Source organism: Acanthochromis polyacanthus, chromosome 16, assembly GCF_021347895.1.
Source record: "Acanthochromis polyacanthus isolate Apoly-LR-REF ecotype Palm Island chromosome 16, KAUST_Apoly_ChrSc, whole genome shotgun sequence".
Lineage (NCBI taxonomy): Eukaryota > Metazoa > Chordata > Actinopteri > Pomacentridae > Acanthochromis > Acanthochromis polyacanthus.
The window spans coordinates 31,374,181-31,393,753 of NC_067128.1; the positions used below are offsets into that span (position 1 = coordinate 31,374,181).

Consider the following 19,573-nt stretch of genomic DNA (forward strand, 5'->3'; position numbering starts at 1 on the left):
GTTAGTACTGCATCGTGCTGCCTTCACCACAGCCTATTCCCACCCAGGGTAGTATACATTAATCACAAATTACTTCAAAATTCATCACAAATCTGAGACCCCATCTACTCATCTAACACATGACACAGCTGCTTTTGAGGCGTGTCTCCCCTTGAAGCTCCAGCACAAGAAGGTTGCCTTAAAGGACAAGCTCTGGCAGGTGATGCTTTCAAAATTCAACGTCGTGTTAATCGGCTGTTTCTTTTAATTATGCAGATAACGTTGACTTGGAGGAGAGGCACATGTCTGCCTGTAGCATCTAGAAGTGTAAAATAAACAGAGAAACAAAATGGCGTGCAATTTATGTCCACCTTTTTACACAAAAGGCTTGCTTGTATTCAGGTAGTGGTAGCGCTTCCTAACAGGATGCATGACACGAATATGGATGGATGGCTTTCTCTGTTTAAAAAAAAAAAAATCTCACCAAGATCCAAGTGGGATAAAAATGTTGTCAGTCAAGAAAAAACTCATTTGTCTTCAGGTGACAAGTGAGGCCCCTGTAACTTTATTTCTCTTTGATAGTTATAATTCAGCTCACAACATTACAAGCAGATTTTGCTTAAGACAACAAGGCCCTCCTTCCTTTTATTCTTTTCTGTCCTTTTTTTCTTTCTTACATTTCAGCAGTTTTCCCCAACTACCTTTCCCCAAAGAAATGAATAGCGGCAGCATTACTATGAGCGAATGTACAGTTTTTAAAACACATTCATCTTGTTTATTCAGTATTATCCTCTTTACACCCTTCCAGCCTGGATGTGGGCCAAGTGAAAATTCTGCCCCTGTGTTTTTAATGGCATTTGCCCGACCTGAATCAAATTATACGTTGTCTGAAAGCACAAAGCCTCACGATCCAAACGACGCAAACCCTTTCAAGATGGCTATACCACATCAACAAAAGCAGCAGCAGTAGTTCCTTACTTTTTAATAAGAGTGTGTGCACAGCAAAACGGTAGTCGCTTGCCTTTTGTGTCGCCTGGGGGCACACGCTACTTAAGTCACTATGTGCCGTACACTATTTTCACGACAAGAGCAACAAAGTGTTCTAAGATCTGTCTTTTTTTATGCAAATGTAGCACTTTGAGCTGAAGCTCTTGTACAATCCTAGAGTCCATTAAGACAGAGACAGTCTACCTGTCTGGCTGGAAGTAAATGCCATTCAGACTCTAGAATTCATCAAAAAAGGGTCCATATTTGTCTTTTCTCGGACATACGCTGTGTTTAATGTCTCTTTTTCTGTTGCAGACCCCAGTTGCACACATGGAAAGAATCAGAATGGATCCGACACCCAGGACACTCGGCAGCAAAGAAACGGGGCTGACAGCGCAGTTGGAAAATCAGGCTCTTCATCTGACCAGTTTCAGCCTCCCACAGAGACTATGGTATCACCAACAACTGTCTGCGTGGTATCTGCTGTTGCTCAAACACTTAAGTGATCTCACTTGCATGTGCATCTCACTTTCCCTCTCTGTCTTTCTCACCCACTTGCTTGCTGCCTGTTCATATCAATTTTTCCTGCCAGATAACGCCTTACTTGTAAGCACACACACACACACACACACACACACACACACACACACACACACACACACACACACACACACACACACACACACACACACACACACACACAGACACACAGACACACACACACATGAATTTGCACTCACCCACACAGACGCATTCTCACAGACCAAATTTTGACAAAAAGAGCAGCAGAAACTGGAGGGGTGGTTTTGTTGTTACTGTCTGATTTTTGTCGGCGCTCATCGGGGAGCAGCCATTTGTGCGTGATTTATGACTCACTGTATAGTCTGAATGCCCCCCATCTAACAGACCTGTTGTCATAGTTTGGTGGTTGCCAAAGCATATGGTGTGCTCTATAAGTGTGTACCATCACACACTGGCATCCGCATGCACACGAAACATGAGTGCGTAAAGCTCAAAAAGAAAACAAACAAGAAATGTCTGTTTGTTTTGCTGTGGCTGCTGTCAGAAATGCATCTGGAGAGCGAGCGAACATTTTCATATTCTCTCAGCTGTGACTCAGTTTCACAGCAGTGAGTTTAAACCTTTTAACGGCAAGCCCGTATTTTTGCCACAAGAAGCTTTTGTTTAAACCCTGCTTGTGCTTTGGACATTTTTGACACCAAATCACTCTGCTTAACAAAGTAACAGTAGTTTTATGAAGAGGGATTATATCAGATGCCATTGATCAGCAGCCGGCCAGAAAGAAACTGCTATTGATCAGGAAATAGGATTGATCATGACTTAGAGAGAAGGTTCAGTGACTAAGGTGCTGTTCAGTGCAACAGGGACACAGCATCACACATACTGATGCTCACTGATTGCGGATTAATGGCAATAACGGCAAATAATCAGAGTGAGAGTTAAACACACCTATAAGGCCATTAAATCAACAAACACAGTCAACGTGGCTTTCATTTTGTCTGGTGTTATCAACTTACATAAAAAACCAAATCGCTTTCTACAAAATGTTTTTTGTAGCTCTGTTACAGATCCAAATGTTTGTCAGACCAAATGCAACTATATATAGCAAATTTTCTCTATCAGCTTGAGTCTCACCTTGGAATTTTGTCTAAATTCTGTCTTTTGTGCTCAGTGTGATGGATGTGGGAGTTATCACCCATGATATAATCTTGGCTAACAAGCCCTCTGCCTCCCTCTCTCCCTTTGTGCAAAGCATGTGGTTCTGTCAAAGGGGACAGAGAAAAGCAAAAACAAAATGTGTTGTTCTTCTTTAAGGTCTTTGTCTTTTTTTGTATCGTGTATATCTGTCACGTTCGGTTTATGCTTCAGTGTGGGTGTTTTTTTACGCTAACTTTGCTTGTCTGTGTTTCACAGGGTCATAAGTACATGGTGCAGGCAGAGGTGCTTCATAAGAGCTGGGATTTGGATGAATCTCAGTTGGCCTTTGTTCGTGTGCTCAAAGACTTGGAGAAGAATGAGATGAGAGGTATGTACTGAAAAAGATCACAAATGCCACATCAGCCAGCCTTTATGGGATGCTCCAGCGATAGCCTGGGGAAAACGTCTCTGAAAGTCAGCTAAATATATTGTACTTTCCTTCAAAACATATACACTTTTGTAGTTAGGTTAACATAGTCACACAAATCTTAATCCGAAGTTCTCAATATGCATTAGCATGATTAATTCCATTATCCCCAAGGATGTCTAGAATGGGCCATGAAGTACTTCCATTTTTATGACTGCAGCACAAGTTAGTCAGCGTTTGAGCCGTGGGTTCTGAATGGATTTTCTAATGTGCCCTTCATGTTTGTTTGTGTGCAGCTTCTTTTTTATGTTCAGCATGAAATGTTGCTGATAGTCAGTAGGCAGTGTCAGGGGCCAAGGCAGACGCAGTTGATGCTTTGCTTCCGCTAGCCACGGGCCTGTAATCACAGGCCTAATGAAAGCCAAATGAATACAGCTGCTTTCGCAGATCAGTGTGATTTCTTGTGCCCACTGGTTGTTGACTGAGGCAGTAATCCCGTCCTCTGCCACCAGCTCTGCTTCTCTGCCTTTAATCACGCTGCACAATTTGAATCAATTGAAAAATCAGGGCTTTGAAATTTCATAGAAGCTTCTCAAAACATTTGAAGGGGATGAATAAACCGCAGCATGAGTGGATGTTGATGTGAACGGGATGCTGCATGGGGACAGTTTGCATGACTGCACGAAGAGAAAAGCCAGTTGTTCAATTCTCGTTCTCTTTTCTCTGCTGCCCCTGACAGTGATCCCCCGTATTTATCCATCCAGTTCGCTTGACATGAACTCCACAGATGATATGTGTGCATGTGTCCTGTGCAAGAAGAACACTAATGATTTGTAACTGCCCTAGATACGCTGTCTGTTTATTTATCCATTCACATCACATTTCACTTCATAGATGTGTGACAAAGTTAAGACATGCTCGTGTTTGTCCGTGTACGTATACGCCAGTGTCCACGCAAACCTCCTGTGTTTTCCCAATAAGCTTTTGAAAATGGGTCAATAGGATGTCAAATGAAGTTGGCTCTTGCCCCCTGGTGCCCTGGGAAATATCTTAGCAGGAAAGTGAATTAATTTCACCCAGTTTAACTCTGTCTCAGTGGTGAGGCTGTGCCCTTGATCATGCTCCCTACATGCTACATGGACACACACGCACTGCATGTCACGGCGAGCTTTGAAACCTCTTTAACAAGCTGTTTACCAAGCTGTAGTCAAAATACTGGGCTGCACATGTTTAACGCAGGCACATTTTTCACATCTCTGTTCTGAATCCCAATATCTGCTGTCAAAGCGGTCAGCTGTCAGGGCTTGCTATACATGCAGTCCAACTTTGTGTTTTCATTTGCTTGCCAACCTCTGTGACATTTTTTTTACTGGGCTACTGTGCAAATACGTGAGCATATAGGGTTTTTCCCTAAGAAGCTTTTTTCTTTTTTTTTTTTTACTTTCTATTTAAGTTAGTTCATCTTAATCAGTTTTTAATACATGTCTCATGCTTGGAATTATAACAACACCAACTGATATTTAAATCCAGTTTGAACACTGAATGTCTATATGACTTGAGATAAGAGTAAGTGAATGAGCATGCACCAAAAGCTCTTCGGGCAGAATGGCAGGGTGTCAGCTAAATGATGGATTATTACGCCTCTGTATCGCACAAGTGAGACTCACAGTTAATGCTTCGTCTAAGCTGGGGATTGTGTTCGTTTCAGCTTTAAAGTGCAACAGTGCCATCTAGCACACATGCGACCACACAGCATACGCACTGTCTGCCACATTCCCACTTCAAATAAGCTTTACTGATACGAACACTTACTTTGACTGTTGGGAAGAATAGGTTTTTTAGAGACAGTAGTCACTGCTTTTATGTAACATAGAATTCAATGCTGTGTTGTTAGTATTCAGAAGTACCCTACAGATTTTGTAGATGACATTTGAATAATTAAATCCACCTGATCTCTTCTTCAAAACGTAGTTTACAAGCCTGAGGATGCAAAGCTTTCATCCACCGGTAACACACCAAGCAGTGATGGTCACAAATCCGACACGCCCAAAACCAAGCGCAAAAGCGGAGGTGACAAGAAGAAGACGAAGCCAGCTGCCATCTCCAAATCTGGCTCCAGGCAAGAAATGGTAATATTTGGCTACAGGACTGCGGCAGACAACAACAAACACCACAATACTGTACACTGCAAATTAGGACCAGAATTCTTTACATATTATATATTCCAGAATCTGAAAAATGAGTTGTGGAAGGATCCTTGTTCTGGCCACTTTACTGCTAAGCTAAACGTGTCTAACAAAAGTTGACTCCAATTAATCTGTGATCTTTATTAGCTTTTGTTGCATCTCCTCGAAGAGAGACTGCTTCAACCATATCTCTGCCAGGGTGACCTGTGTGTATTCAGACTGAATAAGAGACACTTGTCCTGTCATGCACTATAATCTTGTGTGTAATTCTCAGATTAATGGTTTCAGTTTAGTCGTTAAAACCACAGCTGCTTGTTAAATTCCTCATCCACATAAGTGCCTTTTCTTCTCAGCTTTGCTGCACATTAAACCCTAAACCCTGTGTTAGCAGCACAACTTTTGGTGGACGAAAAAGATGTCATGATCTCCAAATACATAAACAAGAAAAGCACACAGAGAGCGCAGTACTCCGCCAAGGCAGTTGGTTCATATGGCATTGTCAGAAATGCAGCATTTTTCTTTAGAAATGCAGCATTTGTTTATTAGTTACTGATGATCAGAAATCACGGCAACATAGAATAAGGCCATTTTATATAGATGTACCCACAAACAAAATGACCTTGCACTGAGCACAGGTGTGTTTTATGCATGTGTACATTATGTATGAATTGCATAACCTAAATATGTAGTGGGCGGCAGGAATTGATGGGACTTGAAAATCCCCCCACAATTTAATCGATTGCTCCTTGTATCATTTCCAATGGATAAGTCCTGATAAGTCCACAGTGGTCGATTTGTTGTAGGATCGCAATCATGTGGATCTGACGCCATGACGCGATCTCGGAATGACACAGAAATCTTTAACAAATCCATGGATCCAGACTATAAGCCACATCACTGCCAAAATCTAATCACTTGGTCCTTGTGTCATTTCTGGCCTTCGCTGAAAATTTCATCCAACTCCGTTTGTTCATTTTTTAGTATTGTTGCTAACAGACAGACAGACGGACAGACAAACCAAAGCTGATCGTCACACTTCCCCACGTTCGTTGGCCGAGTAACAACAAGACCAGACATTTGAACAATACGTAGAATCCATGGTAATTGGTTAGCTGTTTGTGCACCAGACTGTTTGAGTTGATTATTGAAAAAGACATCATATATTGTGGTACAGTGACCTTTAGCTCAGATGTTTATGTGAGCATGTGTTGTTGTTTTTTCTTTTCCTTTGTGCAGAGCCTTGACCCAACCAAAGCAAACTGGACCCTGCGTGTTGTCACTGACGAGAGCAAAAGCGAGGGCATCGAGGTGACAAAAGACACGGAGACTATCGACCAGATAATAGCTATCAAAAAGTCCTGGGAAACGGCTGAGCCAGGACGCGCTGCCAAGGTAACCCAGAAGTTCCTTTCAACTAAATTTCCACTATATTCTCTATTTTCTGTAAGAATCTAAAAGGTATGATATGAAAATCAGGACTGAAAGTTCTTTTTTATATTAGCCTTATGTGTACTTAAACATACTCGACAGAATAAACTCATCACTGTCTTTTTAGGCTTTAGAGTGTCGTCTCAAGTTTCTCAACCGAGTCCAGCATAAAGCAAGCGATGAAGCTGCTACAGATGAAAGCAAAGAACCGGGTATTGTGCTGTACATATACACGCATACACACATTTACTTAGGCACTTTGTTTTCTGACTGACATCTCTTCTGATTGTCTACTTCCCAGCTGCAGATCCAGATATGTCTCTCAGTCCATCCGATCAGAAACTGAGTGACACCAGCAGCTCTTGTCCTCACATGGACCTCAGTCACCTCATCAGGTGCTCCTATACTTATCCCTTTTTTCTCCTTCTTCCCATCTATTTGACTGCTCATACTGTTTTGGGAGAGAGATGAGGTAAGACGCTACAGCCAGCATTGTTGCTAGTTCTGCTCCTCTGCCTAAAAGACCTTGGTTGCACCTTCAGATGCATTTTGTGATTTGATGGCCATGATGAAAATAGTACATAACCAGCAAAGAGAAAAAATCATCACAGTATTGTATTTTTCTCTTCTTTTTCCCCTATTAAAGTCCTTTGGGTAATATGTAGTACGCAGTCCAGTTGCCTAATGTAGCCGTTGTGTGACCCAAGCTTTGTAGGCCTGAAGTAAGCCTTAGCTTCACTGCTTGATGGCATGAGGGGATTTTTTATGCGTCTTTTCAGTCCACATGTGGCCCTGCTGGTGGACATGCAGGCAGCAGATTGGTTCATACCGTATCTGCAGGACATTGCCAGTAATTTCCTGTGTTTAAGACCTTTGCTCCCTCTGGTGCAGTGGACAGCACTGTCACATTGCGTACTTTCTCTTGCCTAAAAGTGCAACGCATGGATCCCAGAGGAGAATGATGCATGCTGGGGCTGCACAATATGTCGTTTCAGTGTGTCTGTATGCAATAGTGGCATCTCAGCAAAAGTGTGAAATTTTCTGCTGTTTGATACAAAGCTCATTTTTCTTGACTAATCTATAAGAGAAGTCTGTCCAAGAGATGATAATTTATTACGCTTTTAAGGGTTCTTGGATATTCTGAGTTTTTAACTGTTACAATAATGTGCAACAGCAAAGTGAGCGAGAAACAAGGGAGAAAAGGAGATTTGGTTGCAAAAAGTCATGTATTTCAGCTACAGATGGAACAATGTTAATCAAAAACAGGTTAAAAATAGTTTTGAATGCCTGCACCGCTGACTCCAAACCGCTTTTTTTTTTTTTTTTGGGGGGGGGTGGGGGGAGGTGGGGGGGGGGGGGGTGGCTTTTTTAATTTAGATTTTTTCTTCTGCAGATGCACAACCCTGAAAAATCACCTTAGTTATTCTAGAATGAGTAATTCTTTACGAATACAGTTATTCATGTAATCTAGTGAAATTTTTTTCTTGCATTATATACCGCAGAAAAACACAAAATAGTGAAAATGTATGATTTTCTTATATGTGTTCATTTATACATGACAAACTGCACTGTTTGTCATGTATACTTCAGTGACTAAATGACTGACAATAAGTAAAGTCACACAGACCTTTTACTGCAGCAACATTTTATAAAGAATCGATGAGCTGCACTCACAGTATCATCAGATTCATTTTGATATCAGTGCAGTTTGAGTCACAAGCACCTACAGCTTTCCTGGTTGTTTACGTGTAAATAATACGCCACCTCATTGCTTTTCTCGGCGTAAGACGTTTGAAGGGAAAGAGTTTCCCCCTGAGTGTCCCATTACTCTCCCTCACACCATCTCTCGTTCTCTCCCTCCATCTCTCCTCTCTGTCCATCCCTCTCCAGGATAAATGAGATGATATTTGGGTCTGTTAATTAGAGAGCTATTTCAGGGCCTCAACGAGCTCGTTGCTCCAATGAGATGTGCCCCTCTCCCATCACCTCGCCATCCTGCTGTGGGTGTGTTACGCATGTGCGCGGCCACACGTGTGTGTCCGGCTGCTAATGGCTGCTGACACTGTGGCCTGCAATCAGATCTAAGAAAAGGATTCTTAGTCCATCAGGGATGTGCCATTATCCTGCAACAAACTTCACTCTCATACACATGTGGACAAAATTGTTGGTACCCCTCAGTTAAAGAAGGAAAAAACCCCAATTCTCACTGAAATCACTTGAAACTCACAAAAGTAACAATAAATAAAAATTTATTGAAAATTAAATAATCAAAATCAGCCATCATTTTTGAATTGTTGATTAACATAATTATTTAAAAAAACAAACTAATGAAACAGGCCTGGACAAAAATGATGGTACCTCTATAAAAGATTGAAAACTATTTGACCAGAGTGACATGATTAACTCAGGTGTGTCATTTAATTGACATCACAGGTGTTTCCAAACTCATAATCAGTCAGTCTGCCTATTTAAAGGGAGACAAGTAGTCACCCTGCTGTTTGGTGAAAAGGTGTGTACCACACTGAACATGGACAACAGAAAGCGAAGGAGAGAATTGTCCCAGGACATCCGAAAAAAAAATTATAGACAAACATCTTAAAGGTAAAGGCTATAAGACCATCTCTAAACAGCTTGAAGTTCCTGTGACAACAGTGGCTCATATTATTCAGAAGTTCAAGACCCACGGGACAGTAGCCAACCTCCCTGGACGTGGCCGGAAGAGGAAAATTAATGACAAATTGAAGAGACGGATCGTTGGAATTGTATCCAAAGAGCCCAGAGCAACCTCCAAAGAAATTAAAGGTGAACTCCAAGGCCAAGGTACATCAGTGTCAGATCGCACCATTCGTCGTTGTTTGAGCCAAAGTGGACTTCTTGGGAGACGACCAAGGAGGACACCACTGCTGAAAAAAACTCATAAAAAAGCCAGACTGAAATTTGCAAAAATGCATGTTGACAAGCCACAAAGCTTCTGGGAGAATGTCCTTTGGACGGATGAGACCAAACTGGAGCTTTTTGGTAAGGCACATCAACTCTATGTTCATAGACTCAAAAACCAAGCATACGAAGAAAAGAACACTGTCCCTACGGTGAAACATGGAGGAGGCTCAGTAATGTTTTGGGGCTGCTTTGCTGCATCTGGCACAGGGTGTCTTGAAAGTGTGCAAGGTACGATGAAATCTGAAGACTATCAAGGCATTCTGGAGAGAAATGTGCTGCCTCGTGTCAGAAAGCTTGGTCTCAGTCGCAGGTCATGGGTCTTCCAACAGGACAACGATCCAAAACACACAGCCAAAAACACCCAAGAATGGCTGAGAGAAAAGCGCTGGACTATTCTAAAGTGGCCTTCTATGAGCCCAGATCTGAATCCCATTGAACATATGTGGAAGGAGCTGAAACATGCCATTTGGAGAAGACACCCATCAAACCTGAGACAACTGGAGCTGTTTGCTCATGAGGAGTGGGCCAAAATACCTGTTGACAGCTGCAGAACGCTCATTGACAAATACAGAAATGGTTTAATTGCAGTGATTGCCTCAAAAGGTTGTGCAACAAAATATTAAGTTATGGGTACCATCATTTTTGTCCAGCCCTATTTCATTAGTTTGTTTTTTAAATAATTATGTTAATCAACAATTCAAAAGTGATGGCTGATTTTGATTATTTAATTTTCAATAAATTTTTATTTATTGTTACTTTTGTGAGTTTCAAGTGATTTCAGTGAGAATTGTGGGTTTTTCCTTCTTTAACTGAGGGGTACCAACAATTTTGTCCACGTGTGTAGCCTCACATTTATGGAAACACACTCATGCATCTTTACAGTTTTAGCATGTGTCGCTACAAGCAGCTGAACAGGGCAGTGTTCATTAATTGAATGAACTCTATCATCACGGCCTCATCTTTGTTAAAATCGACTTTTATAAAATGGACAACAGATGAGTCATTCCAGAATTGGAGGACATTTTATGTCCTTCCCATCAAATTTAAAAAAATCCATGTACAGAATGCTAAACCATGCCATTGTTGTGTAAATGTACTTGTCCTGAGACCAATTTAAAAAAAAAAAAACAGCCTGAAGTTCCCCCTAAAATGCCATTTTTGTCTTGCTCCACCCCCTGATGACCAAATTGAATCTCAAATAACACAGTTAAAATCCATCCATCCATTCTCTATACACCGCTTTCTCCTCACTAGGGTCGTGGGGGGTGCATATATTCTTAACCGAGGAACACAAGAATATGGTGCTTGCAGCCAAAGCCAAAGAAGCTTCTCAGATATCAATCTGGATATACGAACTTGGAATAAAAGATAAGGCATGGGACTGTGTGTCCAGCATTTCCCCAAGCTCTATCTGAATTTATCTAGCATATTTCTAGTTTTATTTGTCCTGCCTGAGTCAACATCCTCACATATTGTCCAATCTCACAATTTTATGAGTTGGTGGGGGGAGGACACAAAAGTAGATTTATAGGTTTAGTGTGCTATAGTTTGAGATTTGTTTAACATCTGGTCTCAAAATATTCCCTTCGCAATTATATGGAACATACCCAGTGCCTCAACATTGTATTTGTTTGAATGTGTCTTCAGTATTCACAGTAAATACAGTCCTACATGAACTGTTCATTCCGGTTAGAGACATTATTGTAAAGGTGCATGAGGTACACTGTCAGCTCTTGTGGTGGTGAATTGTTGTATACAAATATACACTAAATCCTTGTGTACGCATACAGACGCACAAAGGATGTGCCAGTACTGATGGACTCGCAGATGGAAGAGGTCGAGCACAGGGAGCTCTTAGAAAATATCCAGGCCTGGAAGCTGGAGCGAGACAGTGTGGTAGAGCAACAGAAACAGGATGCATTGAAGAGGAAGGAGCTCATAAGAATTCAGAAGGAGATGTATGAGAGCATTAAGGTCAGTGAAACAGAGCTACAAGACACAGACGGCAGTAGTAAACCATTTTAACTATTGAACTGAAGTAGTCAGCTGCCTCTCCCTCTAGTTGCACATCAATCTGTGCCTCTCTTGTCTCCAGAACCGGGATCAGAAACTTCTCGATTCTTTCGAAGCATTTCGTGTCAGTTACATGGCCGCCCTGAAAAAGGAAGAGAAGAAAAGAGAAGAGAAACAAGCTCATGAGGAGGCCGGACCAGCAGATTCCTAGGATTTAATGTATGTTGAAGCTGAAGATCAGTCGGTGGTGGGTTACAATGTTTAGTTTAAAAAAGCACTTAGCTGAATGTTTAGTTTAGTGCTTAGAATGGATTGTGATTTTATGATATGCATTGTGGACAATTAATATGAACATTTCTACACCTTCATTGTTCTCCAGTTTCTTTAATGTTCTTCCTGTGGTGTCAGTCTAACATGTATTTGCCATTCCTCACAATCAGCTGATCAGAGAAGCTGAATTGAAAATGAAAAGGAAGAGGGTGCCATCTAGCGGCCATGGACATTAATACATTTTATCACTTTGCTGTTTCAAGGTTGACAATAAAGTTACATTTTGTGCCACTGAATGAAGGAAATTATTATTTTTTGCTCTGTGTGTGTGTGTGTGTGTGTGTGTGTCTAAGTGTGTATCAGATACACACTACAGCTGTTCGTCCCTGTTAATATGTGAATCCTGCAGCAACCTACTGTAGCTTGAAAGCTTTTGTTCTGCATTGTTGACAACTCAAATATGAAAATTCTTCTTAAAAAAAATCCTTATCATGGCCCGCCCTAACTTTGGCATAAGAGCTTAGTTGATTAGATACAATGATGCTGCTGATATAAGCAAACTTTTAGGCTAATTTATAAACGAGTTTAATATAATTGTATTCTCAAATTGCTCCACTATACACATACACTGGGAGCACAATGTCTACATGGGGGTGCATTGCTCAGTGTTTTCTCTGTTCAAAAATTGTACCGCTGCTGCTTTGTGTGTGTGTGTGTGTGTGGCTCTGTGTTTTGTGCGTCTGTTCGGTCTGTCAGGCCTCATCTAGCCAACGACTATTTCTACCCCTGTAACTGCTTGACAGAGCTAATCCTGAAAGCCTTGTTCCTGGCACAGAACATTCCCTCTTGTCGTTGCACTGTTCCCACTTGCCCAATTCATTCCTCCCTTTCTAAAACATTAGCAGTTATTTGATGGTTTCCTTGTACCTAAATCCGCCCTTCTCCTCCTCCGGCGTGTGTGCGGTGTGTCGTTGGGGTGGGAGAGTGTGTGTGCGTGTGTGTGTTGTAGTATTTTGTGGTTTTGTTGAGATCACCCAACACTCTAACTGACAGTGACGTGCGTGTATTAACAGAAAGGCTGTTTGTTAATTGGCAGCTGTTGGCTGGTGGTTTGATGTAAATGCGTTGTGAGTGACAGAAGAAGTCGAGTGTAACCTTGAAAACAAGGGGACGGTCGGCCATTTTGTGTGTGCGCGCCGCCTGCCTTTGCATGTGCGACTTCCCACAAGTAATAAGAAAATATTTGATTCTTAAATGGACCCACACAGAGGGATGATGAAATTAAGTGAAACTAGATACACATTCCCCGAGTGGTGTGGAGACTGTGGTGGCTCTTTAATTCACTTTCCATCCTGGAGGTAATAATTCAAGATGGTCTTAATCAAGCTTTTTGCATTTTGTCAATGACAAAAGGGCATTCCAATTTGCAGAAATATCCCATCTTTTCGTGATTGCTTTCTCTTTTTGTTAGGGTCAAACCCAGTGTGTGTGTGTGTGTGTGTATAGAGTAAAACCACTGATAGGTGAAGCGAATACTATTGATCCTCTTGTTGTAATGCAATGTTCTGCTGCGAGGTCTTAGATCCTGGCATTCTTTAGATCTTACTTTGACGCTTACCACCCACCCAGATGTTGTTCCAGGACCAAGCACACTCCAAATAGGGACAAAACTCCCCAACTCCAGCAACCTTGCACAACAGTACACTGATACAGGATAAACAGATAGCTTGCTTATAGCAGCTACAATCAGTCAAGAACCTGACATCCAACCTAGCATCTAACACAAACTATTGTGTCCCAACATACCCCATACAGTTCTCAGGAATGACTCGAGGAACACAGCTAACAGCTCAAAGCACTGACCTCACCAAAAAACTAAGTAGTCCGATCCTTCGCTTAAGTAAAAGTACTAATACCACACACTGAACTCACTCCCCTACAAGTAAAAACCCTGCTTTTAAAACCTTACTTAACTAACAGTGCATAAAAATTACCAGTAAAATGCATAGAAGTATGACATGTAGAAGTACTCCATATTATAATATGACATATGATGACTTTCAGATTAATATTACTGCTGCATCATTGTGTATGTCACATTTCAATGCTGTTGATGTTTGAGGCTGAGATTGTTTTAACAACTTTATACACTGTTTTGGGTTTATCTACAAAATTGCAGAATATTCTCTAAGCATTTTATGGCGAATCATAAGAATAAACAGTGTGCATAGAAGAATGTTCTCAAATCATGAAGGAACACCTAATCTTTGAGTTTATCACAAACATTCAAAATTGCTGTATTTGAAAATAAATGGCAAAAAAAATGTACTATTTTAAGCAACTTGTAACTAAAGGTGTCAGCGAACACTTATTACTCCAATCACAGTGGAGTAATAAGTACTTTATTTGCCCCTGAGATGTAGCGTCGTAGAAGTATAAAGCTGCACAAAACGGGAACACTCAAGTAAAGGACAAGTACCTTGAATTTGTCCTCAGCAACATTAAGTAAAGGCACTTTCCATCACTGGAACTTGGCCCAACACTACCAAAAGTCTGACCTGTTTTGCCTTTTTCTCATGGTCCAACAGTATAAAAAAGACAAGAAAATCACAGAGTGGAGGAGCTGATAAGACAGGATGAAAATCATCAGCTGGAATCCTACCAAGAATTTGATTGCACTCTTGTGTGTGTGTCTTAGGCATCCAACAATTGGAAAACCCCACCACGACAGATGTGAACTATACCTCTTCCTCCAGGTCAAACCAGGATGTGGTTCTAAGGGGTCACTGTCTTCAAGTGTAGTGTTTGGCTGGTTTCATCTGGAGCTGTGCTACCGGCCCTGTTAGGCTGTGCTTACTGTGGGTGTTTTGAGCTATAAAAGCCTTTGCTAACATGCTAATATATGTCAGGTAAAATTTTTCTCACATTTTTCTGCATTTTAATTGATCATTTCAACATGCTAATATCTGCTGATTATGATTACTGCTAAAAAGAATGGACAGCTTTGACCAATAGGGATGTTAATGTCACACCGTCTGATGCTTGTCCACCTGGTGGTGGTGCTAGCTTAACATATAAACCATCAGATGCATTGTCTGGCAACCAGTGATATCTGTACTGCATGTCATTGTCAATCATGTACAGTCTAGCACCACAGATGTCGAGACGTACCACAAGAAACCAAATATGTCTGCCTCATGGCGGCTCTACAGTGAGGTAAAGGCATCAGTAGGTTTCACCCTCTGGGAAACCACAATATTTCCGTGCACAAGACTTGCCCACCCTCTAACTAATCTGCCTAATACGACCTACCTTCACCCTTCACCAGCAGCAGGGAATATATAAAGCCCAATAATGCAGATATTAAGCCTTATTTAGTCCCTGCTACCACCAGGCTTTTTAATCATGTATCATTCAATTATGCACCCCCTAATTTCTAAACAGGAAAGTGTACACTTATTTTTCATTCAGTCTATACACCTGTAATATGTGCAAAAGAATACGCAGTGCCCTTAATATCATTATGTTTTACCTTTCTGCTCACCTTTCTCTGTCACGCACAGTTATCACACCTTTCCCCACGCATGTGAAAGCACACACATACAGCCACGCAAACACACACCTCCGGGTGACAAGGGGTGGATACGGGGCCCTTTAGCTTATTGACTCAACATGCTGCAGCCTTGTCCCATTGTTGTTGCGCTGTCCGCTTGGTACAGGATGTCTCTAGAGGTTCATCCTCAGAGCCTGCTCTGCTGGCAGGGCTTCGAAAAAGAAAAGACCGCGCTGCCGGGGCTAAGACTCAGCTCAGACGACAAGGAGCAAAAGGTCAAGCCTTTGTGTTGACAGAATGATAGCACCGAAGGGGAAAAGGTGAGGGCTAACAGACTAATGCCAAGGTTTTACTGCAGTAATCCAAGCCCCCCCGTATCTCTCTAATGCACATATACAGTTGTGTTGAGGACATTGCATCGACTTACAATAATTTTCAGGGGATTTACCCTTGCGCTAACTTTGAAATACAGCTTTACCTTAAAATTTAATGATTAAGGGGACTTGCTTTGTGTCCCTGTATGGAAGACAATTCCCCACATAGTACCTGTAAACAAACGTGGGTCCCCAGCATGAGTAACACACACACACACACACACACACACACACACACACACACACACACACACACACACACACACACACACACACACACACACACACACACACACACACACAATACTTAGCTAACACTAGAGGCTTAATGGAACCCCAGTCTCACACACACAGAAATGCTGACCTGGTTGCAGTATCGTTCTTTGTAACCCAGCAATTTCTCTCCTCCTTCCTCACCTTGCTTTGGCTCCGCTCTCTTTTTTTTCACTCTTTTGTGGCCAACTGTCCACCAGCAATGCCTCTCTCATCATCAGCCAGCACAGCACAGCTCTGGGGGGGGATGTGAAAAATCAAATAATGAGTCAGTGGAGGTCCACAAAGAAAGAAAAAACCTGCAACACTTCAAATTTGTAGGAGTAAAGGGAATAAAGCACAGAACACAAGGTCAACATCACCACACAAAAAACGGTACCCGTCATCAGACTTCGGTGGCGTGAAAAGAGAAATCCTCGGTAAGAATGTGTTTTAAAACAGATTAGCTTTCGTATTGTTTTTTTTTCCTTTTTCATTTCCCCACGGCCCTCACTTATCAATATCTGCGAGACCCTCCCAGAACCATCAGTAAATACTTTGTAAAGCTCAGTCTATCCCTATTTGAAGGACAAACTAAGTCAATATTTAAGCCAGGATGAGAAACTGCATGTTGAGGTGGATCTGTAATAATGCCATTGTGGTCCATCTCTGTGTACACGTAGATTGGACAGAAACAGCAGGGACACGTTAACATTTTACACTGACGGGATCAAGAGATTTAGTGCATTTGTGGGCACATTGCTATATGAATGCACTGTACAGCCATGGCCATAAGTTTGGACACAAGTATCATGACGCTTGTGAATCTTAGAAAATACCACAAAATTGTCACTTACAGTATACTTATGTTCTGTAATAGACATCAAAACAGACATAAGTCATGCTGTGTCCAAACTTATGGCCATGGCTGTATATTGTAAGTGACAATTTTGTGGTATTTTCTAAGATTCACAAGCGTCATGGTACTTGTGTCCAAACTTATGGCCATGGCTGTATGTTACACATTCTGATCATCAAAGTTTGCTTTTATATCTAAGCTGCCCTCTGGGATGTTTTAGACGCAGCTGCATTTCCTGACAGTTACACTAACTACTACTGATACGAGGGAACTTTGTACAGTGTGTGCTGCTCTGCGTTTGAAAGTTGTCTAGAATTATTACAGAGAAGTCATGATTGTCAGGGTGCAGCTGATGCAACCTCCTGTTGTGCCACACCGTCCGAACTAGTGTTTCGGAAGACCTTGTGCAGATTACCCAAGACGTGACTCTTTCTTTGTGTGCAATGATAAAGTAATGTATTGCATGTGTACGCAGGGGTTAATTTACACTTTTGTTTAGCACTAATCACGCGCCATTCGATGTCACAATTTCAAAGCTCTGCTGCAGCTGATAAGTAGATGAAGCATAATCTATAGATAGCTGGATGGAAGGATACACACAATTTCCTTAAATAGCATCACGGTGACGGTTTGAATCACCACTTAATTGCCTGGTGTTGGAGATGATTACATTAATTCAGCAAGGCAGACTCCGTTTGAACAGCAGAGCCGGGAGGTGTCAGGTTGCCAATAAAACAGGAGTCTAAGTTTCATCCCACTTTATTGGATACTGCAATAGCCTTTGTCAATCACAGGGGATAATTGCGCGGCTTAATTTACCATCAGAGGCGACAGGATGAAAGGAGTCCTCTGTAAGACGGCTCACCATCACACAACTGTAGTCCTTGAGGAAAAGGAATTTAACTTTCCTTCCGAATCCGCTTTGAGTGCTTATGAGCTGGATTTAACAGCATCTTTGTGTTTGGCTTCGGGTTTCCTATTTATGTGAACAGCATCAGGTCATGATTCTTCCCTGACAAGTCTTTCACTTCTGAAAGGACGCTCGGTGTGTTGCTCTACGATATTAACAGCGACTCGGGCTCGCTCGTGGTGAAGTGCTGATTTGATAAAGTGTGAATTGATTAGAGCTGAAGCCAACAAGGGGTAGCTGTGCAAGGGAGTCATTGATAACCTGCCCTGTGCTTAGTATTGATTATTGCTGTCTTAGATAACAGAACAGGAGACCTCTCTCTCTGTCTCACACACAGATGCCTTTGTGCCTCCTTTTCCTTGTTTTTTTTTTTTTTTTTGCATCTGTATGTATTAGGGGGGAGGACAGCGCTAAATTTGGGGCACTGTCCAACCCAATGCCAGCAAAACCATAGTAACCTTTTGTTGAATATATATTGGATTCCCCTCCTTGCTCTGCCAAAGGACTGTGACCAGCAGCAGCAGTGGTCTCGACTCACTGAGTTAGTGACACTCAACTAAGGACAAGTGCTATTCACCTCTTGTGTCTCTTCAATTTCCAGATGACTGGTTCAAGTAAACTTAATTTTGGCCGCATGCCCGCTGCCGCTTCTTTCTAAGAATCTGTCCTCCCAGAGGTCCCGTGTCACTGAGATGATAACATTGGCAATGCCCTTTCTTTTAATAGTGGCATCCATCTGCTCTACTGTGTGCCTGCCTGTGTGTCTGTGTGTGTTGATGGTCAGCTTATCGCCTTGCCTGATTATCGGAATTGATACCAGCTGTGCTGCCCAGAGCGGAGACGAGCTGACGTCCATCCCCGGAGCTGTTTTCGCAAGCACGCCTGCGTTTGGACACACACAAGCAACAAAGTGCAGTTTCGGTCGTTTCTGACTTGTTACGGACACGTAACCGCATGACCTTGAAAACGCAGTCAAACATCTAAGTGTTTGCCCAGAGGAGACACATCTTCAAGTCTTCTCTTCTCTTCACATCTCCAGCTTTTTGATTAGGAGCACTATGAACGTGATGAAGGCTTTACGATGTTTTCGATTTCTCCACCCACCATCTCTTCATCTCTTTTATCCTCCCATCAATATTTATAAGCCCCCCTTAAACAATAAGGGTTGGTGGTGGATGAGAGAGTGGGGTGGGGTGGGGGGGCATTTACAGATGCATCTCTAAGCTTTGTTACCCTCCACATGCAATGCGTCTACATGTATGTTTGCAGGGGGAAATGTTTGACATTGAAAACAGCTTCCTACCAGCCAGAGACAATCAAGTGTTCCTCAAGGGTATCAGCTCATTAGCTTCGATCCCTCTGCAACTGCTGTGGATGTGTGCGTTTGTAGGTATATGATACTAGGGTTTGTCAGCTTGCTGTGTTGACTTTGTCTTCCGAGTGGCGTTCTTGTGATCTTCTGATGATTCCTTTCGATCACAAGCCCAAATCATATATATATGTGTGTGTGTCTGTGTGTGTGCATTCTGCTGCATGTCCTCTCATTTGTTAGATAGAGCTATACTGAATACTTGTGTAACACAGAGGACACAGAGGTTGAATGCTGCAGGGAGGCTCGGGGTCATGAGCGTTAAACTCAGGTGTGCTGTGATCCGCTTGATTAACTACAGCTGTCAGCAAGGGCGCAAGGTGCTGTCCCTCCAGTCCTTCTATGTGACAGGCAGACGCCCCGACTC

General features: G+C 42.1%; 1 protein-coding gene across 7 annotated transcripts in view; it reads left to right on the forward strand.

Moving 5' to 3' along the window:
- Positions 1–12,185, forward strand: part of adgb (androglobin) — a 45,291-nt gene extending 33,106 nt beyond the window's left edge. For 5 of the 7 annotated variants that reach the window (XM_051960861.1, XM_022212011.2, XM_051960864.1 and 2 more), the window contains 8 exons: positions 1,282–1,442; positions 2,902–3,013; positions 5,024–5,181; positions 6,475–6,630; positions 6,794–6,878; positions 6,968–7,061; positions 11,397–11,580; positions 11,702–12,185. In XM_051960861.1, coding sequence (XP_051816821.1) covers positions 1,282–1,442; positions 2,902–3,013; positions 5,024–5,181; positions 6,475–6,630; positions 6,794–6,878; positions 6,968–7,061; positions 11,397–11,580; positions 11,702–11,830 — 1,079 coding nt within the window. In that variant the 3' untranslated portion in view covers positions 11,831–12,185. Of the gene's footprint in view, positions 1–1,281; positions 1,443–1,558; positions 1,573–2,901; positions 3,014–5,023; positions 5,182–6,474; positions 6,631–6,793; positions 6,879–6,967; positions 7,062–11,396; positions 11,581–11,701 lie in introns of those variants that run through there. The other 2 variants (XM_051960863.1, XM_051960866.1) reach the window with 2 other exon arrangements.
- The last annotated feature ends 7,388 nt before the right edge of the window (positions 12,186–19,573 follow it).